Below are 22886 nucleotides of genomic sequence, written 5' to 3' on the forward strand. Positions count from 1 at the left end.
GAAAACCGGCACCACGACAGCGAGGCAGGGGCCCCATGCAGAGCGAGCGCTACCTGGTGTTCAACAGTAGTAAACCTTTGAGTATAGCCCATGACACATTTCACAGAATCTATAGGAGGAACACGTTGGGAGTCAGTCTTGGTTTCTGTTGGGGTCTTTTGGTCATTGAGGCCACCATAGGTGGACAAACAACAGGCCTCACCACATTGCAATTCACATTGCATTTAAAATACTTTAAACACACTTAAACTTAACATACAAACACGATTGCATGAATCATTGACTTTTTGAGATAACCTGGAAAGAAATTGTTAAAAATTGTGTTAGAAAATGTGAGGTCGCAGGGTTCCCCTCTGGGGATCGGAACACCCTGGAACCTAGCAGGGACAAAGGGTTAGGAACAACAACCGGCAGCACACTGTAACACAGCCCTCCTCCCTCCCGGCTGGATCCAACTGTTGTGTCATGTTTAACATTGAGATGCGGTGATGGGGATTCCCTAAGGGGACACTCCCACACAAACCCCTACACAACACAGCACATTACGAGAGCTACTGCTCTGTCAGACCACCTGTCTCCGGTGTCTGGGGAAAACAAACGCGCACACACACGCACTCTCTCCTGGCAAGGGAAAAGAGAATCAGAGTGAGAGTCTCTCTGCCTCCTGATGAGAGAGGGAGAGCGAGTGTGCTCCGTGTCCTCAGCTTAATGCAATCTTGCGATTCTTTAAAATCGTTGCGGATCTCAAATGGAGGCTGTCCAACACCACAGATATAGTGGAACACTAGCGCAGGCTACCAAGGGCAATCGCTGATACGCTATACGCATCTCCGCCTCAGAAGAGCACATTAGCCCAACCAGGGAGAGAGAGAGAGAGAGAGAGAGAGAAGGGGCCAGAGAGAGAGAGAGAGAGAGAAGGGGCCAGAGAGAGAGAGAAGGGGCCAGAGAGAGAGAGAGAGAGAGAAGGGGCCAGAGAGAGAGAGAAGGGGCCAGAGCGAGAGAGAAGGGGCCAGAGAGAGAGAGAGAGAGAAGGGGCCAGAGAGAGAGAGAGAGCGAGAGCGAGAGCGAGAGAGAGAGAGAGAGAGAGAGAGAGAGAGAGAGAGAGAGAGAGAGAGCGAGAGCGAGAGCGAGAGCGAGAGAGAGAGAGAGAGCCAGAGAGCCAGAGAGCCAGAGAGAGCCAGAGAGCCAGAGAGGGCCAGAGAGGGCCAGAGAGGGCCAGAGAGAGAGAGAGAGAGGGCCAGAGAGAGAGAGAGCCAGAGAGAGAGAGAGACGTGGGGACCAGCAAGAGCCCTGGTCCAGCTGTAGGGTGAAAGGTCACTCTGGGTCCCTTCATCGTGAACAGAGAGGGGCGTCGTCTCAAAAGGGGGGTACACTCTTGGACCATGATCATGGGCTTATACTCAAACCATTTACCCGGCTACGAGGTTCTAGAGCTCTGCAAAACACACATGGATGAGAGCCGACAGGAGAGAAGAGGAGGAGGAGGAGGAGCAGAGGGGGTAGTACAGCACAGACTAAAGGCAGCGGCAGACAAACCTGGCGTTGTCAGTCCAATAAAAAGGCACAGCAAACAGAACCCCCACCCCACCACAAACACACCCCTACCCCCCCCCCCCATGATAAAGTACTACATCGTCCACCTTGTTTTTCTCCATATCTCACAGGAGACCAAGAAGCAGAAGCAGAACAAACACAGAAGCCCCCCACTGGGAAACACATAAATCCATGGGGTTATGGAGTCACACAGATACACACAGCAAGGTGTCCAAGCGGTATGGAGGTCGACGAGGGGGGCGCGTTCTGGGGACGTTGGATTTAAAGTAGAAGAGGAAAGAGGAAGACGAGGGAACATTAGAGTGAAGGAAGAGAGAGAGAGAGGGGGAGAGAGAGAGGGGGAGTCCAAAGATAACTTGTGTCAACGAACATCAAGACGAGAGCATTAGTGGTAGAGTGAAGAGGAGAGTCACCGATGCAAAAACACACAAACAGGTAAATCAAGAAAACACACACTAACACACACGCACACAGAAATCAAAGTCCAAAAAACGGTAAGAGTAGTGTCATGCACTAGAGGAGAACACGCACTCACACCCCACAGTGGCAGAAGCGGAGTTGATGGCAGGAGTGGTAGTACTGGTACTGGTACTGGGTGTGGTGGTAGTAGTGGTAGAGAAGGTTACATGTGAAGGGCTAGAAACATTGGTTACATCGTGCTGCGGCTGGCTGGAGTTGGACGCCTGGCGCCTGAGCACCCCCTGAAAGGAGCTGGCGCTCTGGAAGGCGCTCACTACGTCCATCTGCAAAGAACCAGGACAGCCAGGTGACACACCAGGAGAACAGAGCACAGACCAGAGGAGAGAAGAACCAAGAGGGAGCGTTAACACAGAGACGGAGGGCACACAGGGCCAGAGGAGAGAGAGAGAGAGAGACAGTCCAACGAATAAAGACAAAGGAAATGATGGAGGGAGAGGGGATTAAATGAGAAAGAAAGAACAAAAGAGAAAGAGAGCACAATAAAAGACACGTATAATCATAGAAATGAAATATAGTCAATTTAAAAAGAGAGATTTGATTTAATAATTCAGAGAGTAAAAGAGAAAATAATAAGAGACTGTAGGGGAAAGAGGAGGAGGAGGAGGAGGCGGGGGGAGGAGGAGGAGGAGGAGGAGGAGGAGGAGGAGGAGGAGGAGGAGGAGGAGGAGGCGGGGGGGAGGAGGAGGAGGAGGAGGAGGAGGAGGAGGAGGAGGAGGAGGCGGCTCGTGGCTGGTTAAAAAGGCACCCTTCTCTGCTGCTTCTTTATCTCTCCCGACCGAGTCGCCCTCTCCCTCCGGTCATCGCCGTACCATTCATCAAGTGATCATGTGAGGCCCTGCCTTCTCTCTGAGCAGTGCCTCCAGGTCCCTTTATTCATTCACTCAAGCTGGCCAACCTGCTCGGACATCAGCCTTAAAGACCTGCATTGGCTCCCAATAGAATAGATGCTCTGTTCAGGGCACATGCCACCCTTACACCTCGTGCCCACTGCACCGTCAGTCAACGGACGTGGGAAGGCGTGGCTGACGGATGGGGGAGTAGTCTTTGCAGAGGCAACCGTCAGCCAATCAAATCGCTTCGCCGGGTTCTTCCCGCTTCTTCCTGCTTGTTGCGAGGCAAGAAGACCCGCTTTCCCCCTTTCCAGTATCGTCAGAGCCCGAGTCGCGTCACAGTGCTTAAATTTGCATACGCGATCTGATTGGATGACGGAACCGTCGCTGCCGAAAAAGTTGAACATTTTTCAACTTTCTGACGGTGGCGAACGCTCCAAGTCAACGGACGGATCCACAATGCATTGCGCGACCGTCCCCATTCAAAGTCAATGGGCAACGGACAACTGACGGAGGTAGTGGGCACGGGGCGTTAAAGAATATCGAGACAGAGAAGGAACACGAGAGACAGAGAGGAGACAGAGAGGAGACAGAGAGGAGACAGAGAGACAGAGAGACAGAGAGACAGAGAGACAGAGAGACAGAGAGAGAGATGAAAGGTTTAGCCCAGGGTATATGATAACATAATAGTTCCTACTAATCGTCTCTCCGTTCCCTTGCGGGCGGCGGCGGTGCTACTTGGAGGAGGAGGAGGAGGGAGGGGGGCGGGGCTGATCGTCAGGGCGACGGGGATGGGGGTGTGTGGAGCTGACGTTACCTGCGTCTGGATGCGGTTGAGGCCCCTGAACCAGAGGATCTGCCCGCGGCGCAGCTCTCGCTCCGCGTGGTCGATCTCGTCGTTGTCGTCCAGGTCGTCCAGCTCGTCGTCGGGGATCTCCTCCTTCTGCGTCCCGTGGCCGGCCGACTTCAGGAACTTCAACCGGCTGGTCGGGACCGTGGCGATCACCTGGGGGGGGGGGGGGGGGGAAGGGGAGGGGCATGACATAAGTGATGTCATTAATGCACTTCGCTCAACGACTACAGGTAGGATGTGGACGTTGCGGTCTGAACCCAGAGCCGTTTCCTCTGGGAGGCCGACACTAGACTGGGCTGGGCTGCCCCCCGCCTGAAGAGCAGAACAACTGAATGACTCAACTTTCTTTTTGTTCACCGATTTCAAGCTTTGATTGCGGTAAACACAAATCAAAATTACTTCATAAAATAATGGAAGCGGCTACTTAAAAATTATATGAGAAACAAGTGATCGAAGTCGGCAGTGAGTCGATACTTTCAAATTGAGCATGAAAAAAAGGCTATTTCAAGTTAAACTCTTTAGTGTTAATGTTTCATATTAGCACTCAGAGGTCACAGTATATTAACCGCTATGGGTGCAATTCCTCAAAGTCAACACAGGGGGGCAGCGTTTCCCCACAGTCCAGCTCGGGGCTCCACAGAGGGCCGCCTGGTCTCACCTGTCCCCACAGCAGACTGCCGAAGCCCAGGAAGGTGCACCACAGCCACTGGTCCGTGGTCAGCGCCACGCAGCTGAACGGCTTCCCACCGAACTGCACAATGACGATCTACACACCGACACACGATGAAGACACAGGAGGAGGTGAGAGGGCCGCTTTATTAAGCAGTGAATCACCGGCTTAAAGCGCTACATAAACCTGTCAGACGCCGGGACAGAGGAGGCTGGACACGGAAAGTATGCTGTAATACTGGCTGATTCCTGGGGTAACAGAGAGAGGGAGGGAGGGAGGGAGGGAGAGAGGGAGAGAGACAGAGAGAGGGAGGAAGGGAGGGAGGGAGGGAGAGAGAGAGGGAGAGACAGAGGGAGGGAGAGACAGAGACAGAGAGAAAGAGAGAGGGATGGAGAGACAGAGAGAAAGAGAGAGGGAGGGAGGGAGAGAGAGAGACAGAGAGAGGGAGGGAGGGAAAGAGAGAGAGAAAGACAGAGGGAGGGAGGGAGACAGAGAGACAGAGACAGAGACAGAGACAGAGAGAGGGAGAGGGAGAGGGAGAGACAGAGAGAGGGAGGGAGGGAGGGAGGGAGGGAGAGAGAGAAAGAGAGAGAGAAAGACAGAGAGAGGGAGGGAGACAGAGAGACAGAGACAGAGAGAGGGAGAGGGAGAGACAGAGAGAGGGAGGGAGGGAGGGAGGGAGAGAGAGAAAGAGAGAGAGAAAGACAGAGAGAGGGAGGGAGACAGAGAGACAGAGACAGAGAGACAGAGACAGAGACAGAGAGACAGAGAGGGAGAGACGGAGAGGGAGAGAGAGAGAGACAGAGAGAGAGAGAGAGAGAGAGAGAGAGAGAGACAGAGACAGAGACAGAGACAGAGACAGAGACAGAGAGAGAGAGAGAGAGAGAGAGAGAGAGAGAGAGAGAGAGACAGAGAGACAGAGAGACAGAGAGACAGAGAGACAGAGAGAGAGAGAGAGAGAGAGAGAGAGAGAGAGAGAGACAGAGAGAGAGACAGAGAGAGAGAGAGAGGCGGTACATCTCTGTGTAGTAAAAGTGCCTGGGCCGCTGTGATGTAACTCAGGAGTTTGGGGAACGCTGAACTTTCCCTTGCGGCCTTCGGCGAGGCGTTAACGAGATCTGGGAATAGAGTTACGACGGAACGTCGTCTCTCTCCACGCCGAGGCCGGGCCGTCGGGGAACCGCTTCATGTTTGTTTTTTTCTTTGACTTTAATTTAGACGTCCAGCGGCGGGTGGACGTACAACGCGGCCGCTGGTCGTCGCCGCGGGAGCCGAGCGCTCAGCAGGGCCGGCTAGAGAAGCCCCGCCTCCGGTCCGTCGCTGGCTGTGATTGGTTTGATTTGAAAGCAGCCGAGCCCACGCGGCCACTGAGCCCCGCTGGACTCTCCTCATGGTTAACCGGCTGATTGAGGGAGTTTCCTCTGAGTCAGGGGGGGGTCATAAGTATGTGTCCTGTTGCACCCTTTGAGACTGAGGTTGATTAAGGGCTATACTAATACCAGTGTTCATTTTGTCAGCTATTTTAGATTGAGTCTTGGTCTTAGTCTTTTGACGAAAATGCTTATTAGATTTAGTCACATTTTAGTCATTGTTTTAGTCGACGAGAAGTCTTTATATTACTTTTCTCTTTTCAATATCAATATGTTTTCTCTTTTCAAACTAGTTCAATTAGGCTAACCCTATATATATGGACACCTGCTAAGTTGTTCCACTCAAATACAGTACTAAAGTGAAAACGTCACGTTGTCCTGGCAACCAGATTTTCAGTTCTAAACAACCGAACGAGAGATGGCGTTCTCCATTGCTTCCATGTGTTGTTTCTTTCAAAATTAAAATAAATCAATTTCAAGAGGTGAAAATCACTAACAATCGAAACATGTCGAGGCGTTCATGCATTCCCCTCGGGTATTAAAAGGAAAAGTTCGTAAACGTTCATTTGGTTTAGTTTTTTTTTTTTATATGAAGACAATCTATTCTCAATATTACTTACATCAGGGGTTTTCAAAGTGTGAGAGAGTGAGCCCCCCCTCAGAGAAAAAAATTCAGCTGAGCCCCCCCCCCCCAATTTTTTTTTCTAAATACCTGTGTTTTGAAAGCTATTTTTATTATTTTACACATTTCAAACATCTCCGATCATAATTGTAAAACATTTGGAACATATTTTTGAAACATTTGAAACAAATCTTTTAACATATTTTTTAAACATATTTCTGAAACATTACATCTTTTTGCGTTTTTAAACAACAAAATGTAACAACTTTATCTAAGCATGTTTTAGCTTAACCTTTTTTAAATACATTTGAACATCTTAATCTGTGTAAACTGCCAGTTTACAGATTCATTCAGGGTCCCCGACTCTGAATTTTCTGAGTCGAATCAGATCTGCCTTTTCAGTCCAGAGATTCGACTATTCGGCGGGGTTTGTTTACCGGCGTTGCTATGGTGACCTCAATTATTATAACCAACTGAAAACGACGCCGGTTTGAAACTAAAACTGTGATTCTGAAAAAAGTATAAATGCTATCAAAATTCCGTTTTGATAGTATTGAAGATACAAGTGTGTAGATTTGTTTAATGGTTTGAACGATGGTAAACGGTTGAAAAAGGAATGAGTTACGATGTCTAGAGCTAGGTGTATCAGAATGGGCTGACGTCTTCAATGAAAACAGCTGAAAACGAAGCAGTATGAAACTAAAACTGTGATTCTGAAGACATTTTAAATGATATCGAAATTCTGTTTCGATATTATTGAAGATACAAGTGTGTAGATTTGTTAAATGGTTTGCACGAAGATAAACGGTTGAAAATTGATTTAGTTATGTTACTTCTACAGTTGAAATACGACTGATGATTTGAATCATCGTCTTTCAGGGTTTTCTTCGGGTTTATTTTTTTCTCACGTCGCGCCCCCCCTGAAGAACTCTGGCGCCCCCCAGGGGGGGCGCGCCCCACAGTTTGAAAACCACTGACTTACATCATTGGTAAAGCAAACTCACAAATCAATTCGCAATTTCTTTTTTCCTTTTCTATAAAAGGTTTGTGTGGCATAGGATTTCCCCTTGTTTAATTTGGTTTGTGTAGGACCGAAAATCGGTTGCTATGGAAACGTGACGTCACACTTTAGTTCTCTTGTCTGTTCAGCCTTCAAAACGGTAGCTGGTAAATTGTGAAAAAAGCATTAAACTGTAATCAGAAAACGCGGTTATATGCTATAAACCCTTTAGTATTTTGGGTATAAAGGCTGGGACGAATTTCAAAGTCCACCTTATGTTGAAGTATAGGCCGTGGCGATTCCCATTGAAACGAATGGCGCAGGATTTACTTCAAAACGAGAGCCGGTAAATTGTGAAAAATGAATTAAACTGTAATCAGACACGGCGGTTATATGCTATAGACCCTAGAGTATCTGTGGAATAAAAGCTGGGGCCGCACCTGGATGATGAAGGTGCCGAACACGATGGAGCAGAAGATGGGGTTCCTGAAGATGCCGTCGAAGACGTTCCTCTCTCCGTGGATCTTGCGTGCGTTGATCTCGTTGAAGAGCTGCATCATGACGAAGACGTTGAAGACGATGGTGTAGTGCTCCGAGGGCGGAGCGTGGAGGGGGGCGTTACGGCCGCTGTCGATGTTGAAGATCTTCTCACCTGCACACACAGGTTTTTTTCCTCTTCTTAATTACCATTTAAATTCACAGAAATCGTAACTTTGCATTATGTAGAGAAGTGCATAACCATTATAATAAATACAAGTTTTACGCTTTAAACTTTCCTCTATTAAACAAACGACCAGACTGAATGAATGAAGGTTCTGGTGTCTCCAACTTAAACACACCAACCAGCGTAGAGTGTGAATAAAAACCTCCACCCTGACTATGAGGCAGCAGACGGCCTCCACCCACCCCAGCTGACGGAGGTGCGAGGCCCCCTCCCTGCTGAAGGGTCCTGGTTCTGGTGGAGCCGAGGCGGCTGATCCTATGTAAGCCCTGTCCCTGAGCGGTGTCGGGGCTACGAGCCGCAGCAGGAAGGGGCGCTGGCACATCTGGAACTAAACACCGCAGGGCTGAAGGGGACTTCACCCAGGAGGCAGGCGGCTAAAGCCCCCCCCCCCCCCCGTGGGACTATCCTTTAGTTTTCTATCCGAGCCGCGGCTGAGGTATCACAGAACACCAGTACCGCACGCCCACGTACCGCAGAACAGCAGGGTGAAGATGATGACGAGCTGGTACACGCCCTGGCCCAGGATGTTCTTCATCATGGTGCGGGAGATGAGCGGCTTGTTGCGGCCGTACGGCTTCCTGAGCAGCAGGGCCTCGTTGGGGGGCTCCGTGGCCAGGGCCAGCGAGGCGAAGGTGTCCATGATCAGGTTCACCCACAGCATCTGCACCGCCTTCAGCGGGGAGTCCTGGGGGGAGACAGAGGAGAGGAGAGGGGGGGGGGGGGAGGAGAGGAGAGGGGGGGGGGGAGGAGGAGAGGAGAGGAGAGGAGAGGGGGGGGGGGGGGGGGAGGAGAGGGGGGAGGAGGAGAGGGGGGAGGAGAGGAGAGGGGGGAGGAGAGGGGGAGAGCAGAAGGGGAGGGGGGAGGAGAGCAGAGGGGGAGAGGGAGATATAGAGATATAGACATAGAGATAGAGGTGGAAGAGGGAGATATAGAGATATAGACATAGAGATAGAGGTAGAAGAGGGTTGAGTAGAATAGAGGAGTGGTAAAGAGAGAGTGGAGAGTAGTGGAGAGGGACAGAGAGAACAAGAATGTTAGATGGTAGAAGGACACGTGTCAGTCTGAAGACTACCACTACTGCTACTCCATAAGACTACCACTACTGCTACTCCATAAGACTACCACTACTGCTACTCCATAAGACTACCACTACTGCTACTCCATAAGACTACCACTACTGCTACTCCATAAGACTACCACTACTGCTACTCCATAAGACTACCACTACTGCTACTCCATAAGACTACCACTACTGCTACTCCATAAGACTACCACTACTGCTACTCCATAAGACTACCACTACTGCTACTCCATAAGACTACCACTACTGCTACTCCATAAGACTACCACTACTGCCACTCCATAAGACTACCACTACTGCTACTCCATTGCTCCGGCTACGCACGTCAAACGTAGACCGGTGAGTAATGTTGACAAGCAAACAGGAAGGACTTAATGAAACCTAGATACCAGCCTGCTGCTGCTTCCTGTTGCAGTGTAGAAGTAAACGGAAAGATCTAGTTAGTCAACCACAACCGTTTTGTTTATTTTTGGGCAAGAGAAACGTTTCTCTTCCTCTACATACGACTTTGGTTGAGTAGAGAGAAAGGGTTTCGTTTTAATGCAACTGGTCAAACATTAGAAAATCCACTTGGACGAAGGTGACCTTAGGTCTGAAGGTCAGAACCCAAGCGCTTTGAGTGCGAGAGAAGTGCTGTAAAATGCAATTATTATCAGAACAGCCTCAGATAGTGCCTCCTCAACAAGAGGCACTACAGGTGGTCGTGTTCAGTGTCGGGGGAAACCGAGCGCCTGTGATGAGTGGAACACGTCCAGTAGTTTGAGGTTCGGTGACTCTATTCCAACACGGAGAAAGTTTTCAGCCCTGCAATATGAATGAACTGCATCACCCTGCATCACTTTCACACATTTCCATGAGTTTCATCATTCGATCATCTCTCCGGCCGACGTAATACGATGAGACCCAATAACACAATGACGCAATAATACGATGAGATACAATTATACGATGAGACACAATAATACGAGGGGACACAATAACACGGTGAGATACAATAACACGATGAGACATGTCGACTAATGATCCTCTCTCAATTGACTCCGTCACAAGTTGATTTGCAAAAAAAATATCAAGAATCGTCAAAAAAAATATTTTAACGGGATTTGGATTCGGGATCCTTAGTTACAACAAGATGGCCCGAACGGATTGCGATGCGTTGCTATGGAGACATATAGTTTATAGCTATGTGTAGCTGTCTTTGTTGTGGAAGGGCACTTGGTTCTATGAACATCCTTACTTAGCGATATATTGTTTCTCTTTCTTCTGACAATTGGACTTTTTTTAAGTCTTTAATGAAAGCGTCAGCTAAATGCCCTGAATGTTAATGTAAATGTAGTTCTGTCGGAGAGGCGTAAGCTACGGCGCTAACGCATTGACCCGTGAGGGCTATATCGACGCAGAAGTGCAACTCAAGCTTCGGATTAGGTGGCCTCGGGTAGGTCGATCCAACGCCTCATGGACGATATGTTCAGACACTTCAGATGTCACTGACGTGTCTTCGGCTCCGTCACATCGGAGCCACAACCTACCCACAGTACAACAGTTCAGATCTAGGCTGATCGCCACTGCAGTATTAGAGAGTGTGCATACAGCCAGTTTGAATCGTATAAAAAGGGTCAGAGTAGCTTTTTATTCCCATCGAACAGTCATAAAGCTCTGCAATGCGCAGGGAATGCAGGTCTCTTGTTGAGGAGGGCGAGTGTTCAGCAGCAGCAGCAGCAGCAGCCCACTCAGTCCTCGGGAACGACGCGCGCTAAAGTGTTCACCGACCGAGCTGCTGATTCACCGTGGCATTGTTCCCTACGCTAGAAAAAAATATAGAAAACTTTCGCCGCAAGGTAGGAACGAAAACAACAACATAAAAAATCACGACCACCGCAAAACTGGGCTTCAGACAACAGTTAAGGGAAGGCACTTCATTTCAGTCCTCCTCGTTTTCTTCCTCTTTCTTTTTTCCCCCCCTCTCTCTCTTCTCCTCCTCAAGGATTTAAAATTACAGGATTTAGTCAAGTGGTGCAGACTGGGCTATTTCCACTGCGCGGTTATATAAAGCAGAGCAGCGACGGGCCAACATCTCCAGCAGTGGAGAGGGGGAGGTGGAGGAGGAGAAGGGAGGAGCAGGGAGAGAACTGGAGGGAGGGAGTCTGGCCCTCTTTACTCGCAGTGGTGCCTCGTCTCTGCCTGCTCATTATGCCATAATTATAGCCATATTTGTTACTTGGTGAAAAGGGGGGGGGGGGGGGGATATGGGGGAGTAGGGTGAACTGTAAATAGCCATTTGTTCTCGTGAGCGTAGCCCCAATTTTCAATTATTTCCTGGCTGGGTGAGCTCTAATTTAGCGGCTGTCAGAGCGGCCGACGGGGTCAGACAGGAGGCCCTTATTAGGGCTTCCTGAGAGGACCAACATGTGCGGAGGGAAGAAGATATAAGGCAGCGGGGAGGGGGAGGTGATGGCGAGAGTACCAGTCGCGCACGAGCGCCTCCGTGGGAGCCTGGAGTGTCCGTGCCGAGATCAACCCCACGGGGAGCGGGGGCGAGCGGCTCGGTCTGCCCCCCCGCGCCGTCACCCCCCCCGCACAGTCACCCCCCCAGCACCGTCACCCCCCCCAGCACCGTCACCCCCCCCAGCACCGTCACCCCCCCAGCACCGACACCCCCCCCGCACCGTCACCCCCCCAGCACCGTCACCCCCCCAGCACCGTCACCCCCCCCGCGCCGTCACCCCCCAGCACCGTCACCCCCCCAGCACCGTCACCCCCCCCCAGCACCGTCACCCCCACAGCACCGTCACCCCCCCAGCACCGTCACCCCCCCAGCACCGTCACCCTCCCCGCAACCGTCACCCCCCCGGCACCGTCACCCCCCCAGCACCGTCACCCCCCCAGCACCGTCACCCCCCCCGCACCGTCACCCTCCCAGCACCTCACAGGGGGGGCTGCTGGGAGGACCGTGAGCACTACAGAGGCCGGTGGCTCCGGAGATCTAACCATGACTCCACCGCCTGACGGAGACCTAAACACTGCCTCGGCTCAGAGACCGGAGCTGCACTGGGAGACTGGGAGGGAGAGCCAGGCACAGACCGGTACTGGGCTGGAGCTGGTCTTATCTGTCCGCCAGCGAGCGGGTCATAACTGAAGACCGACACTGGCTAGACAACCTAGCCAGCCTAGGAAACGCTTATGCCACTACAACAGGAGACGGGGAGGGGGAGGGGGAGGGGGAGGGGGGGGGGGAGGGAGAGGGGGAGGGGGAGGGGGAGGGGAAGGGGGAGGGGGAGGGGGAGGGAGAGGGGGAGGGGGACGTCGAGGCGTACCTGGGTGATGCAGGCGCCGCTGAAGGCCACGATGACGGCCACCACGTTGACGGTGAGCTGGAACTGCAGGAACTTGGAGATGCTGTCGTAGACGTTCCGGCCCCACATCACCGCCTTCACGATGCTGGAGAAGTTGTCGTCCGTCAGGATGATGTCAGACGCCTCCTTGGCCACGTCGGTGCCAGCGATGCCCTGGGGAGGAGGGGGATGGTCGTTAACACCTTCGTGATACCCATGTCGGTGTGAGGTGTGCCAATAGTCTCTCTAGCAGTGGGGCAGGACGGTGCCAGGATCGGCCCCATGCCGTCCCCTAACAGCATGGATGGGAGCCTTCTTAAGGCCTGATTCCACCGGCCGCATTACGGCCGCGTTACGGCCGCGTTACGGCTGCGGCACGTCTTGGCCGCGGTCACCGCAGCAGATAGGTTCCACTCTAATCAATGAGACCATTTCCACCGGGCGCGGCTGCGGAACGTCTCAGCAGCGTCCCAGGAGCGGCTCGCCGTGCCGCAGCGCTATCATTCCGCAGCACTTCTATTTTTGCTGCAAGCCGTTGCTGAACCGCGTCAATTTCAACCGAGCAGATCGAGCAGGGCAGGAAGGGAAAAAGTAAAAGCCATAGAGCATCCGGTCAATTTTCAAATAAAACACAATACTCAGCTCATGTAGCCTATCACAACGTCATTTATGTACCAAATCATCCTTTTCATAAGGGCGATGGCCGGAAGGACAAATTTAATTGCAGTCGATTTGGAAGTGGAAGTTCAGTACATTAGGTTTAGGATTATCGCGTGATCTCGTGATCTCGCGTCAATACGGCTGGCTCGCAACGCACGTTGCGCTGCCGTAACGCGCCCGGTGGAAATATAAGCAGGGCAGAGTCGCAGCCGTTCCGTGCCGCAGCCGTAACGTTGCCGTAACGCGTCCGGTGGAATCCCCGGGTTAGCCCGCCCCTCCTTGGTGACAGCTCTGCGCTGGCTGTTCTTTTGTACGCTGTCCTATGGCGTTCTGCTGAGTGGCCATACCACAGCCCATCGTGTACTTTCTATTCATGTGCTTTTCTGTTTTGCATGAGTCAATTACTGTTTGTGTTTGTGTACAATGTTTTTTTGAATTAACGTTGTTATTAACAATGTTGGTTTGGATCCGAGCGTCTGCTAAAGGCATAAATAGAAGTAGAGGATAGTATTATAGTAGTAAGTAGCCCCGGCCTTGATCTGGTTGATAGAGCTACTCTCGCTTTGTGTGTGTGTGTGTGGGTAATGCTCAGAGGGGTTCAAGATGAAGAGGAGGAGGCGGAGGAGGAGCAGGAGGAGGAGAGGGATGCGGAGGAGGAGCAGGAGGAGAGGGAGGATGAGGAGGAGAAGGAGGAGGAGGAGGAGCCGGAGGAGGAGGAGGAGGAGGATAAGTAGGAGGAGGAGCCGGAGGAGGAGCAGGAGGAGGTACCATGGCAAAGCCCACGTCGGCCTTCTTCAGAGCGGGCCCGTCGTTGGTTCCGTCTCCCGTCACCGCGACCACCTGCCTCTGCTCCAGGACGGTGCTGTCGATGATACCTGGAGGAGGAAGGAGAAGGCCGTCCGGTTGATGCAGTATTGTACCAAGCCTGAAGTGGTCCGTGACTGTGGAAGCAGAACGGAGGAGGGACTCTGCCAGCTCCTACCTTTGACCAGTGTGTGTTTGTCTGTTGGGGAGGAGCGGGCCAGCACTCGCAGTTTGGGCCATAGCTTGTCGAGGCGTTCTTGATCAACCTGGAAAAAAAAACAATAAATGATGAGCATTAAGTTAAAGCCTGAGCAGGCAATCTAGTTTGGAAGCATAGTTGCATAATTGTTGAAATATTTTACATATTTCTTTACATCACTACAGCAAACAATACATAATATGCTCCAACGAAAACATAACTAAATCTAGTATCTGCGGCAGGCCTACCATAAGCCTGTCCAATCATGTTATTCAGCCCGAATGACCTGATTGGACGGCTTACCCGTCAGTCAACCTACTTATCTGGCTGCCAGCGCGAACCCGTCCCTTGCACTCATTGTCCGTTACAGGAGTCTTCCACAAGGCTGACCTATTGTTAAGCTAGAGAGCTAGTCACATGTTTTGGGGGAGTGGTTATTGGAGGGTGGTCTGAGGGGAGGGTGGGGATTTTTCTCAGTTTGAATGATTTAAAAATTGAGCTTACTCTGAAAAGTTTCTACCCTACCGCCAACGACTTTTGGATTAGGGTAATATAAAAAATAAAAAAATCACTGGGTAGCATAGTTAGCATTGGAATGTCTAGGTCCTGTAAAGATCAATGATTCAAACAAGGCTGAATCTAAAATGTCCAGGGAGTCAGGACAAGGCCTCCTCGCCCCTCTGCCTCTCTGTGTAGTGAGAGGCCCGTCTCCTCTCTCCTCTCTCCTCTCTCTCCCCCCTCCTATCCTCCCCTCCCGTCCCGTCTCTCCTATCCTCTCCTCTCTCCTGTCTCTTCTCCTCCTCTCTCTCTCTCTCCCCTCCCCTCCCCCCTCCTATCCTCCTCTCTCCTCTCCTCCTCCTCCTCTCTCCTCTCCTCCTCCTCCTCCTCTCTCCTCCTCTCTCCTCTCTCCTCCTCCTCCTCTCTCCCCTCTCCTCTCCTCCTCTATCCTCTCTCCTGTCTCCTCCTCTATCCTGTCTCCTCCTCTCTCTTCTCTCTCCTCTCCCCCCTCCTCTCTCCTCCTCTATCCTCTCTCCTCCTCTCTCCTCTCTCCTCTCCTCTCTCCTCCTCTCTCCTCTCTCCTCTCTCCTCTCCCCTCTCCCCTCTCCCCCTCTCCCCTCTCCCGTCTCCCCTCTCCTCACCTCTCCCTTCTCGTTGCGGATCCTGCGGTTGAACTCCTTGCCCTCCACGCAGATGAAGTCGTCTCCGGGGTTCAGGATGCCGCACTTGGAGGCGATGGCGCGTGCCGTGTTGATGTTGTCGCCGGTAACCATGCGCACCGTGATTCCAGCGCGCTGGCACTTCCTGATGGCGTCCGGTACCTGGGGGGGGGGGGGGGGGGGGGGGGGGGGGGGGGGCGGGAGTTAGGAGATCAGTTAGTAAAGGCTGAACATTCGGTCAGTGGAAGAAAGCCCACAACTAAACTCTGAAACTAAACTCTTAAAATAAACCCTAAAAGGAAACCAAACCCTAGACCTAAAACTATGAAGTCCTTAAACCAAATCCTGAAACCAACCCTCACAACATAAGCCCAAAAGAACATGCATTTAAGAAGAATTTGTTTATTTGAAAAATAACTTTATGCAGGATTCTGTCCTGCCCCCGTTTGGGTGACCCCACGGAGGGCTGTGACTCCCAGGACTGGAAAGACCTATGGACCCCTACCTTCTCCTTAATAAGCAGGTAAATAGTTAAGGGGGGGGGGGGTGGAAGTAAAGCTCACCTCCGGTCTGACGGGGGGGGGGGGGAGGTAAAGCTCACCTCCGGTCTGACGGGGGGGGGGGGGGGGGTAAAGCTCTCCACCGGTCTGACGGGGGGGGGGGGGAGGTAAAGCTCTCCTCCGGTCTGACGGGGGGAGGGGGGGGGTAAAGCTCTCCTCCGGTCTGACGGGGGGAGGGGGGGGGGTAAAGCACCCTCCGGTCTGACAGGGGGAGTAAAGCTCCCCTCCGGTCTGACGGGGGGAGGGGGGGGGGTAAAGCTCCCCTCGGTCTGACGGGGGGGGTAAAGCTCCCCTCCGGTCTGACGGGGGGGGGGGGGGGTGGAGGTAAAGCTCCCCTCCGGTCTGACGGGGGGATGGGGGGGGTAAAGCTCACCTCCGGTCTGACGGGGGGGGGGGGGGGGGGGGGGGGAGGTAAAGCTCTCCTCCGGTCTGACGGGGGGGGGGGGGGGGTGGAGGTAAAGCTCACCTCCGCCTGACGGGGGGGGGGGGGGGAGGTAAAGCTCACCTCCGGTCTGACGGGGTCCTCGATGCCCACCACGCAGATGCAGGTGAGCCGGGACAGGATGTCGGTCTCGTTGTCCCAGTCGGGCTCGCCCTCCGAGGCGGGGAAGTCGCGGTAGGCCATGCAGATGGTGCGCAGGCCCTCCGACGCCATGGGCTCGATCACCTTCTGCACCATGTCGTCTCGGTCCCGCGGCCGGAACACCTTGGGCTCGCCGCTGGCCGTCAGGATCTTACAGCACCTGGGGGGGGGGGGGGGGGGGAGGGGGGGGGTCAGGGGAGAAACACCTTATTGTCACGAAACGGTGACAAATCAGGTGCTGTCGAAGAGGAGCTCCCGGTACAAAGACATGAAGGAACTGAATAGAACAACTTCTTAAGGGGAACCGTCAAGCTGGCTATTCCCCAACAACAGTATGGAAAGCTCCGTACTGTTGCCCCCACAGCCTGGCCGGCCAGGCTTTGGGGGCTGGGGCAGGCTGTGGGGGCCCCGGGCCAGGCTGTGGGGGCCCGGGCCAGGCTGTGGGGGCCCGGGCCAGGCTGTTGGGGCCCCGGGCCAGGCTGTGGGGGCCCGGGCCAGGCTGTGGGGGCCCCGGGCCAGGCTGTGGGGGGCCGGGCCAGGCTGTGGGGGCCCGGGCCAGGCTGTGGGGGCCCTGTGTGGGCCAGGCTAAGAGGCTTACAGGGAACGGTTACAGGCTTGCTTTTTTAAGACCCAAAGTAAGGGGCTTGGGTGGGTTGCACTTGAACTACTTAGCCACATAAGCCGTGACACACATCATTAAGCCCCGGACGCCAGCCAAAACACTGACAATTACAGGAGCGCGGGGAATGCGAGAAATCTACATTCCCCCGCTGCGAAAATTCACAACTTTGAGCAAAGCGTGTTGGTGTTGAGGGGTGTGAAGCACAACGCCGACAAGTCACGCGTCTTCAGAAGGTTTTGAAACGCTGCACGTTTATATAGAAATACAGCCTTCATTGTGTGGTACTTAGAGATAACGAGTCATTACGCCTGAGAATAATGACTCAGAAAATGTGTTGCTGCTGTAATGTGTTAAAATCCTGATTTCAAGCTGTATATCCAACGTCAATAGCCCACGAAAAGGACGTCAGCGTATGTTAACAAATAATCTCAAGAATCCAAACGATGCGATCATTAGTTGAAACTTTATTACATCGGTTATTTTTTCGAGCGGAAACTAAAAATTATTTAGGGCCCATTTACACCCACGGGTGACTTGGTGTGCTGTGATTGTGAATGTGTGTACATGTGTGCACAGGGTCTACTGCAGGCTTGTCATTGCAAACATCCACTGATTAATCAAAGCTTCAAAACTGATTAATCAAAGCTTCAAAACACCCCCACACACACACACACACACCCACACCCCCACACACACTGCTCCACACACACACCCACACACACTGCTCCACACACACACAGCTCCACACACACACACACACACACACACACACACACACACACACACACACACACACACACACACACACACACACACACACACACACACACACACACACACACACACACACACACACACACACACACACACACACATCTTACTTTTTGAGGAGGATCTCCGACGCCCCCTTGCTGAACATGCGGTAGCTGCCGTCGGCGTTCTTCAGCACGGTGCTCATGGACTTGCGGACGGAGTTGAAGGTGTACACCTTGTACAGCTTCTCCTCTGGGATCTCGTTGCGCACCGCCTGGTAGTCGCGCTTCAGGTCGGAGGCCAAGCCCAGCAGGGCGCACTCCGTCTTGTTGCCCACCTGCCGCGGGAGCCCGCCCTCCTTCTCCGGGGACTGGGGGGGAGAGGGGGGAGAGGGGGGAGACCGCAGGGTGAGACCGGGACGTCCGTCGCTCTGACCGGTGGTCCCATCCCTCGCCCTCATGACTCAGTCTAAGAGAACCGCTGCTCTTTGACCGCAGCATTAAGAAGAATTCAAAATGGTGGACCATGAATCACATCAGGGGTGTTGACAAAGGTAGCAAGGCCACCATGATGTTGGTGGTGTAGGCCCCCAGCCACCCTACACCACTAACCTCAGTGGGGGGGGGGGGGGGGTTCTCACCATGATGTTGGTGGTGTAGGCCCCCAGCCACCCTACTCCACTAACCTCAGTGGGGGGGGTGGTTCTCACCATGATGTTGGTGGTGTAGGCCCCCAGCCACCCTACTCCACTAACCTCAGTGGGGGGGGGGGGGGGGGGGGGGTACTCACCATGATGTTGGTGGTGTAGGCCCCCAGCCACCCTACACCACTAACCTCAGTGGGGGGGGGGGGGGGGGGGTTCTCACCATGATGTTGGTGGTGTAGGCCCCCAGCCACCCTACTCCACTAACCTCAGTGGGGGGGGGGGGTTCTCACCATGATGTTGGTGGTGTAGGCCCCCAGCCACCCTACTCCACTAACCTCAGTGGGGGGGGGGGGGGGGGGGTTCTCACCATGATGTTGGTGGTGTAGGCCCCCAGCCACCCTACTCCACTAACCTCAGTGGGGGGGGGGGGGTACTAACCATGATGTTGGTGGTGTAGGCCCCCAGCCACCCTACACCACTAACCTCAGTGGGGGGGGGTTCTCACCATGATGTTGGTGGTGTAGCCCCCCAGACACCCTACTCCACTAACCTCAGTGGGGGGGGGGGTTCTCACCATGATGTTGGTGGTGTAGGCCCCCAGCCACCCTACTCCACTAACCTCAGTGGGGGGGCGGTTCTCACCATGATGTTGGTGGTGTAGGCCCCCAGCCACCCTACACCACTAACCTCAGTGGGGGGGGGGTTCTCACCATGATGTTGGTGGTGTAGGCCCCCAGCCACCCTACTCCACTAACCTCAGTGGGGGGGGGGGGGTTCTCACCATGATGTTGGTGGTGTAGGCGCAGTTGACCCCGATTCCCAGCACCAGGATGTCCAGGGTGGCGGGGGGCAGCTTGTCCGGCTCGGGGACCTTGCGGAAGTGCTTGTCGGCGAGGAAGGCCTGCACCACTGTCATGCGGTTCATGGTGAGCGTGCCCGTCTTGTCCGAGCAGATGGCCGTGGCGTTGCCCATGGTCTCGCAGGCGTCCAGGTGCCGCACCAGGTTGTTGTCCTTCATCATTTTCTGTGGAGGCGGGGCCGAGACGGGCGGGGTTAGCGGGGGAAAATGGCCGTTTTGCGGGAGAAAGACAGAATGAGCGGGAAAAACTAGAATGAGGGGGCAAAATTAGCATTCTTGGACAAAGACTAATGTGCGAGTAAAAGCTAACTTAAAAAAAAGAAGAAGTAGCAGTGTCGTCTAAAATGAGCAGGAAAGAAATAATGGCAAAAAAAACGAAAAAGAAAAATACATCTCTTCACAGTAATCTCCAGACTAGAAGCTGCGGGGGGGGAAACGGTAACGCAGCATCAGCCTACGTGGAGTCGCGCTGGGTTTAGCGGGCTCGCTCTGACCGGCTGAGGCGTAATCTGCTCGGTGTTTACCTTGACGGAGTAAGCCAGGGAGATGGTGACGGCCAGGGGTAGGCCCTCTGGCACGGCCACCACCAGCACCGTCACGCCGATGATGAAGAACTTGACGAAGAACTGGACGTATATGGGCGTGCAGTCCTTGACCCAGGGCAGGTTCTGCACCCAGAAGGTGTCGACGGCGAACAGGGCCACCAGGATGAGGACGGTGATGGCCGACATCACCAGACCTGGAGACGGGGCGAGGGTGAGGAGCGGACTGAGCTGAGACGTAACAAAGCATCCAGACTAGGGCTGAACCATTAAACTTTTTTTTTTTTCTTTTTTTTACTGTTGCTGGAGATCAGAAAGATTCATATTTTTTTTTATATACAATTCAATAGATAAATAAAGATGTTTTAATATCAATTCATGCATCAATTCATCTCAACACATAGGCCTGGCCTAAAGGAAAGAGCAGCTTATATTTTCACTTTGATCAGTATAAGCCAATGTTGTTATCAATAAAAAAACATTTGCACAAGGCAAGCCGATGCACTTCTCCATGTTGATAAGAGCATTAAAATGAGAACAATTAATGGGACATAGAAATAAATCGATATTTAGCATAGAAAAAAGATTTGCGATTAATCACGATTACTAGTTTTAATCGTGAGTGAACTATGACATTACTGCGATTAATCGCGATTAAATATTTTAATCGCTTGACAGCACTAATTTTCACTGCTTACAATGTTGTGTTGGTCAGACTCCAGAATGATTTATTGCTTGTTTAGTGAATAATACAGAACGTAATAAGTATATGGTTGGTTAGTGTACCGACCTGCTTTGCCGATCTGGACGGCCAGCTTGGTCAGCTTGCCCTGCAGGACCGACTTCTCCTTCTTCGGAGGGCTGGTCTTCTTCTTCTCCTCGGCGTCGCCGCCTTCGTCGCTGTTCAGCGGCTGCATCTCCATGGCGGCACCATCCTGGGCCTTGGCTAGAACCAACGAAGGAGAGGAGCGCTGCTCAAACACTGCCCAGAGACACCCTCGGTCCTCACCTTCACACTCTGTATGCACGGTACACAATCACGTTTGTACTTCGTCCTTGCACGTGAATCCTCTTTTCAGTCTCTTTGAGCTGTCCTTGAGTGTGAGGCGACACTTTTAGAACTCTGCAGTGGATTTGAACCACATATATATTGAAGATATAAAACGCACAAATAAAGACACACACAGAATATGAAAATAGTTAATTGATATAAAATGCCAAACAATGAGCCGATGTGCTAATACGGGCATATGGGTGTGATGGAAGGACATTGGCCTTTTCTAGTGTTTGCTTCCTTGGAAGAGGGGAGGCATTTTTGGTTCCAATTCCAATCGTTGGAAGAGAGAATTTAACAAACACAAGCAGCGCGGGATCGCCGTGTTTGTGCTAGACCCTTTAAAAAAAGATCACAGCAACAAAAGAGAAGCTAGCCAGACCGGGCTCTGTGTGAGCTGTCTGCGAGCGCCACAGAGCAAACAAGGAAAGGTTACAGCGCAGATATTCAAATACAGAGCGCTGTATTTCAGGAATTCTTCCACACTGCTTTCCTAGGTAAATACTAAGGCAACGCGCAGAGTAGCAATTACAATAAGGAGAACGGGCACCTTTGTCAAAGAGGCAACAGGTTTGCACTGTGTGCAGCCCGGAGCCATCCCATCACCGTGATTCACTGAACCAGCTACGACTGAGCAACCAACGCCGTCACAGAAACTACACCGTTTATCCTCTGAAGAAAGAGGAATAGTAATAACTATGTGCCAGAACGGAGAGAGGACATCACAAATGCTTCAGATTCCAAGGCTTTGGAATGTATGTCTGTGGCGGTCGTTAGGAACACCCATGACGCTCTATATCTAGCATCCATCTTCAGCAGAGAGAGGGAGAACGAGAGAGTCCCTCCGCCAAACCCCACCAACCAATCAGCGGGGGCTGTTAGTGGGACATGATGTCGCACCCCGTGATATCATCCTCCGCCCTGAGGCCCGGCAGAGCTCCACGTGGTCTCCACGGGAGAGCTGCTCCTCGTGGTCTCCACGGCAGAGCTCCACGTGGTCTCCACGGGAGAGCTCCACGGGAGAGCTGCACCACAGAGCAGCCATGGCTGCCATAGCTCCATTAAGCTCAGTTTAACTTAAACACACTCGTGTGTGTGACAGGGTGTGTGTGTGTGTGTGTGACAGGGTGTGTGTGTGTGTGTGTGTGTGTGTGTGTGTGTGTGTGTGTGTGACAGGGTGTGTGTGTGTGTGTGTGTGTGTGTGTGTGTGTGTGTGTGTGTGTGTGTGTGTGTGTGTGTGTGTGTGTGTGTGTGTGTGTGTGTGTGTGTGTGTGTGTGTGTGTGTGTGTGTGTGTGTGTGTAAGGGGGAGGGGCTTTAATACTAGCGCTGCTGTCCTCTCCATGTAATCTCAGTCTAGGGGATTAGCGCACGCAGCCCGCCGGCGGAGCACATCCGTGACCCGGGGGGGGGGGTCAGGGCTGCGTTCTGAGGCCCCACAGCTGACTACAGGAGGGAGGGGGGGGGGGGCCCAGGCCAGGGGTGGTGCAGCGGCCCAGTCCAGGGGGGGTGTAGCGACCCACCCCGATGGAACCCTAACTCTAAGGTATCACCCCGTTCCTCATGACACCCTTGGGGGGGGGGGGGGGGGGGGGGGGGTACACGGGGCTGTAATCTTGTCCTCACTCTGGATTGGGCCACACCTGGGGGGCAGAGGGGCCGACAGAGGCCAGTCGGCCGTAGGCGCGCCCAGGGGCCGCGGGGACGTTTGTACGCAGAAGGTGGTGAAATGAGTGCCAAGGAAACACTATTTACTATTTACACGTGAGGCTTAAAGGATCTAGGCAGGCTCTAAGCCGTCAGGCAATTAGGCATGCTGCCGTGTGAGTGTGCGTGCGTGTGTGTGAGTGTGAGTGTGTGTCCGTGTCAGCATCCACCTCACCTTTCTTGCGGTTCTCGGCAGCGCCTTCCTGCTTCTTGTCTGTGGAGCGGA

General features: G+C 53.0%; 1 protein-coding gene across 2 annotated transcripts in view; it reads right to left on the minus strand.

Annotated features, from left to right (window-relative positions):
- Positions 1 to 22886, minus strand: part of atp2b1a (ATPase plasma membrane Ca2+ transporting 1a) — a 39071-nt gene that overhangs the window by 4226 nt on the left and 11959 nt on the right. The window contains exons 6-20 of one of the 2 annotated variants that reach the window (XM_056578035.1): positions 22836 to 22874; positions 20692 to 20847; positions 19884 to 20098; positions 19282 to 19524; positions 17983 to 18224; positions 16402 to 16639; positions 15319 to 15498; positions 14159 to 14246; positions 13945 to 14051; positions 12499 to 12690; positions 8575 to 8788; positions 7820 to 8031; positions 4376 to 4483; positions 3682 to 3870; positions 2208 to 2297 (exon numbers count right to left, since the gene is read on the minus strand). In XM_056578035.1, the coding sequence (XP_056434010.1) occupies positions 2208 to 2297; positions 3682 to 3870; positions 4376 to 4483; positions 7820 to 8031; positions 8575 to 8788; positions 12499 to 12690; positions 13945 to 14051; positions 14159 to 14246; positions 15319 to 15498; positions 16402 to 16639; positions 17983 to 18224; positions 19282 to 19524; positions 19884 to 20098; positions 20692 to 20847; positions 22836 to 22874 (2513 nt within the window). The remainder of the gene's footprint in view (positions 1 to 2207; positions 2298 to 3681; positions 3871 to 4375; positions 4484 to 7819; positions 8032 to 8574; positions 8789 to 12498; positions 12691 to 13944; positions 14052 to 14158; positions 14247 to 15318; positions 15499 to 16401; positions 16640 to 17982; positions 18225 to 19281; positions 19525 to 19883; positions 20099 to 20691; positions 20848 to 22835; positions 22875 to 22886) is intronic. The other variant, XM_056578036.1, reaches the window with a different exon arrangement.

Source organism: Gadus chalcogrammus, chromosome 19 (genome assembly GCF_026213295.1).
Source record: "Gadus chalcogrammus isolate NIFS_2021 chromosome 19, NIFS_Gcha_1.0, whole genome shotgun sequence".
In the NCBI taxonomy this organism is placed as follows: Eukaryota; Metazoa; Chordata; class Actinopteri; order Gadiformes; family Gadidae; genus Gadus; species Gadus chalcogrammus.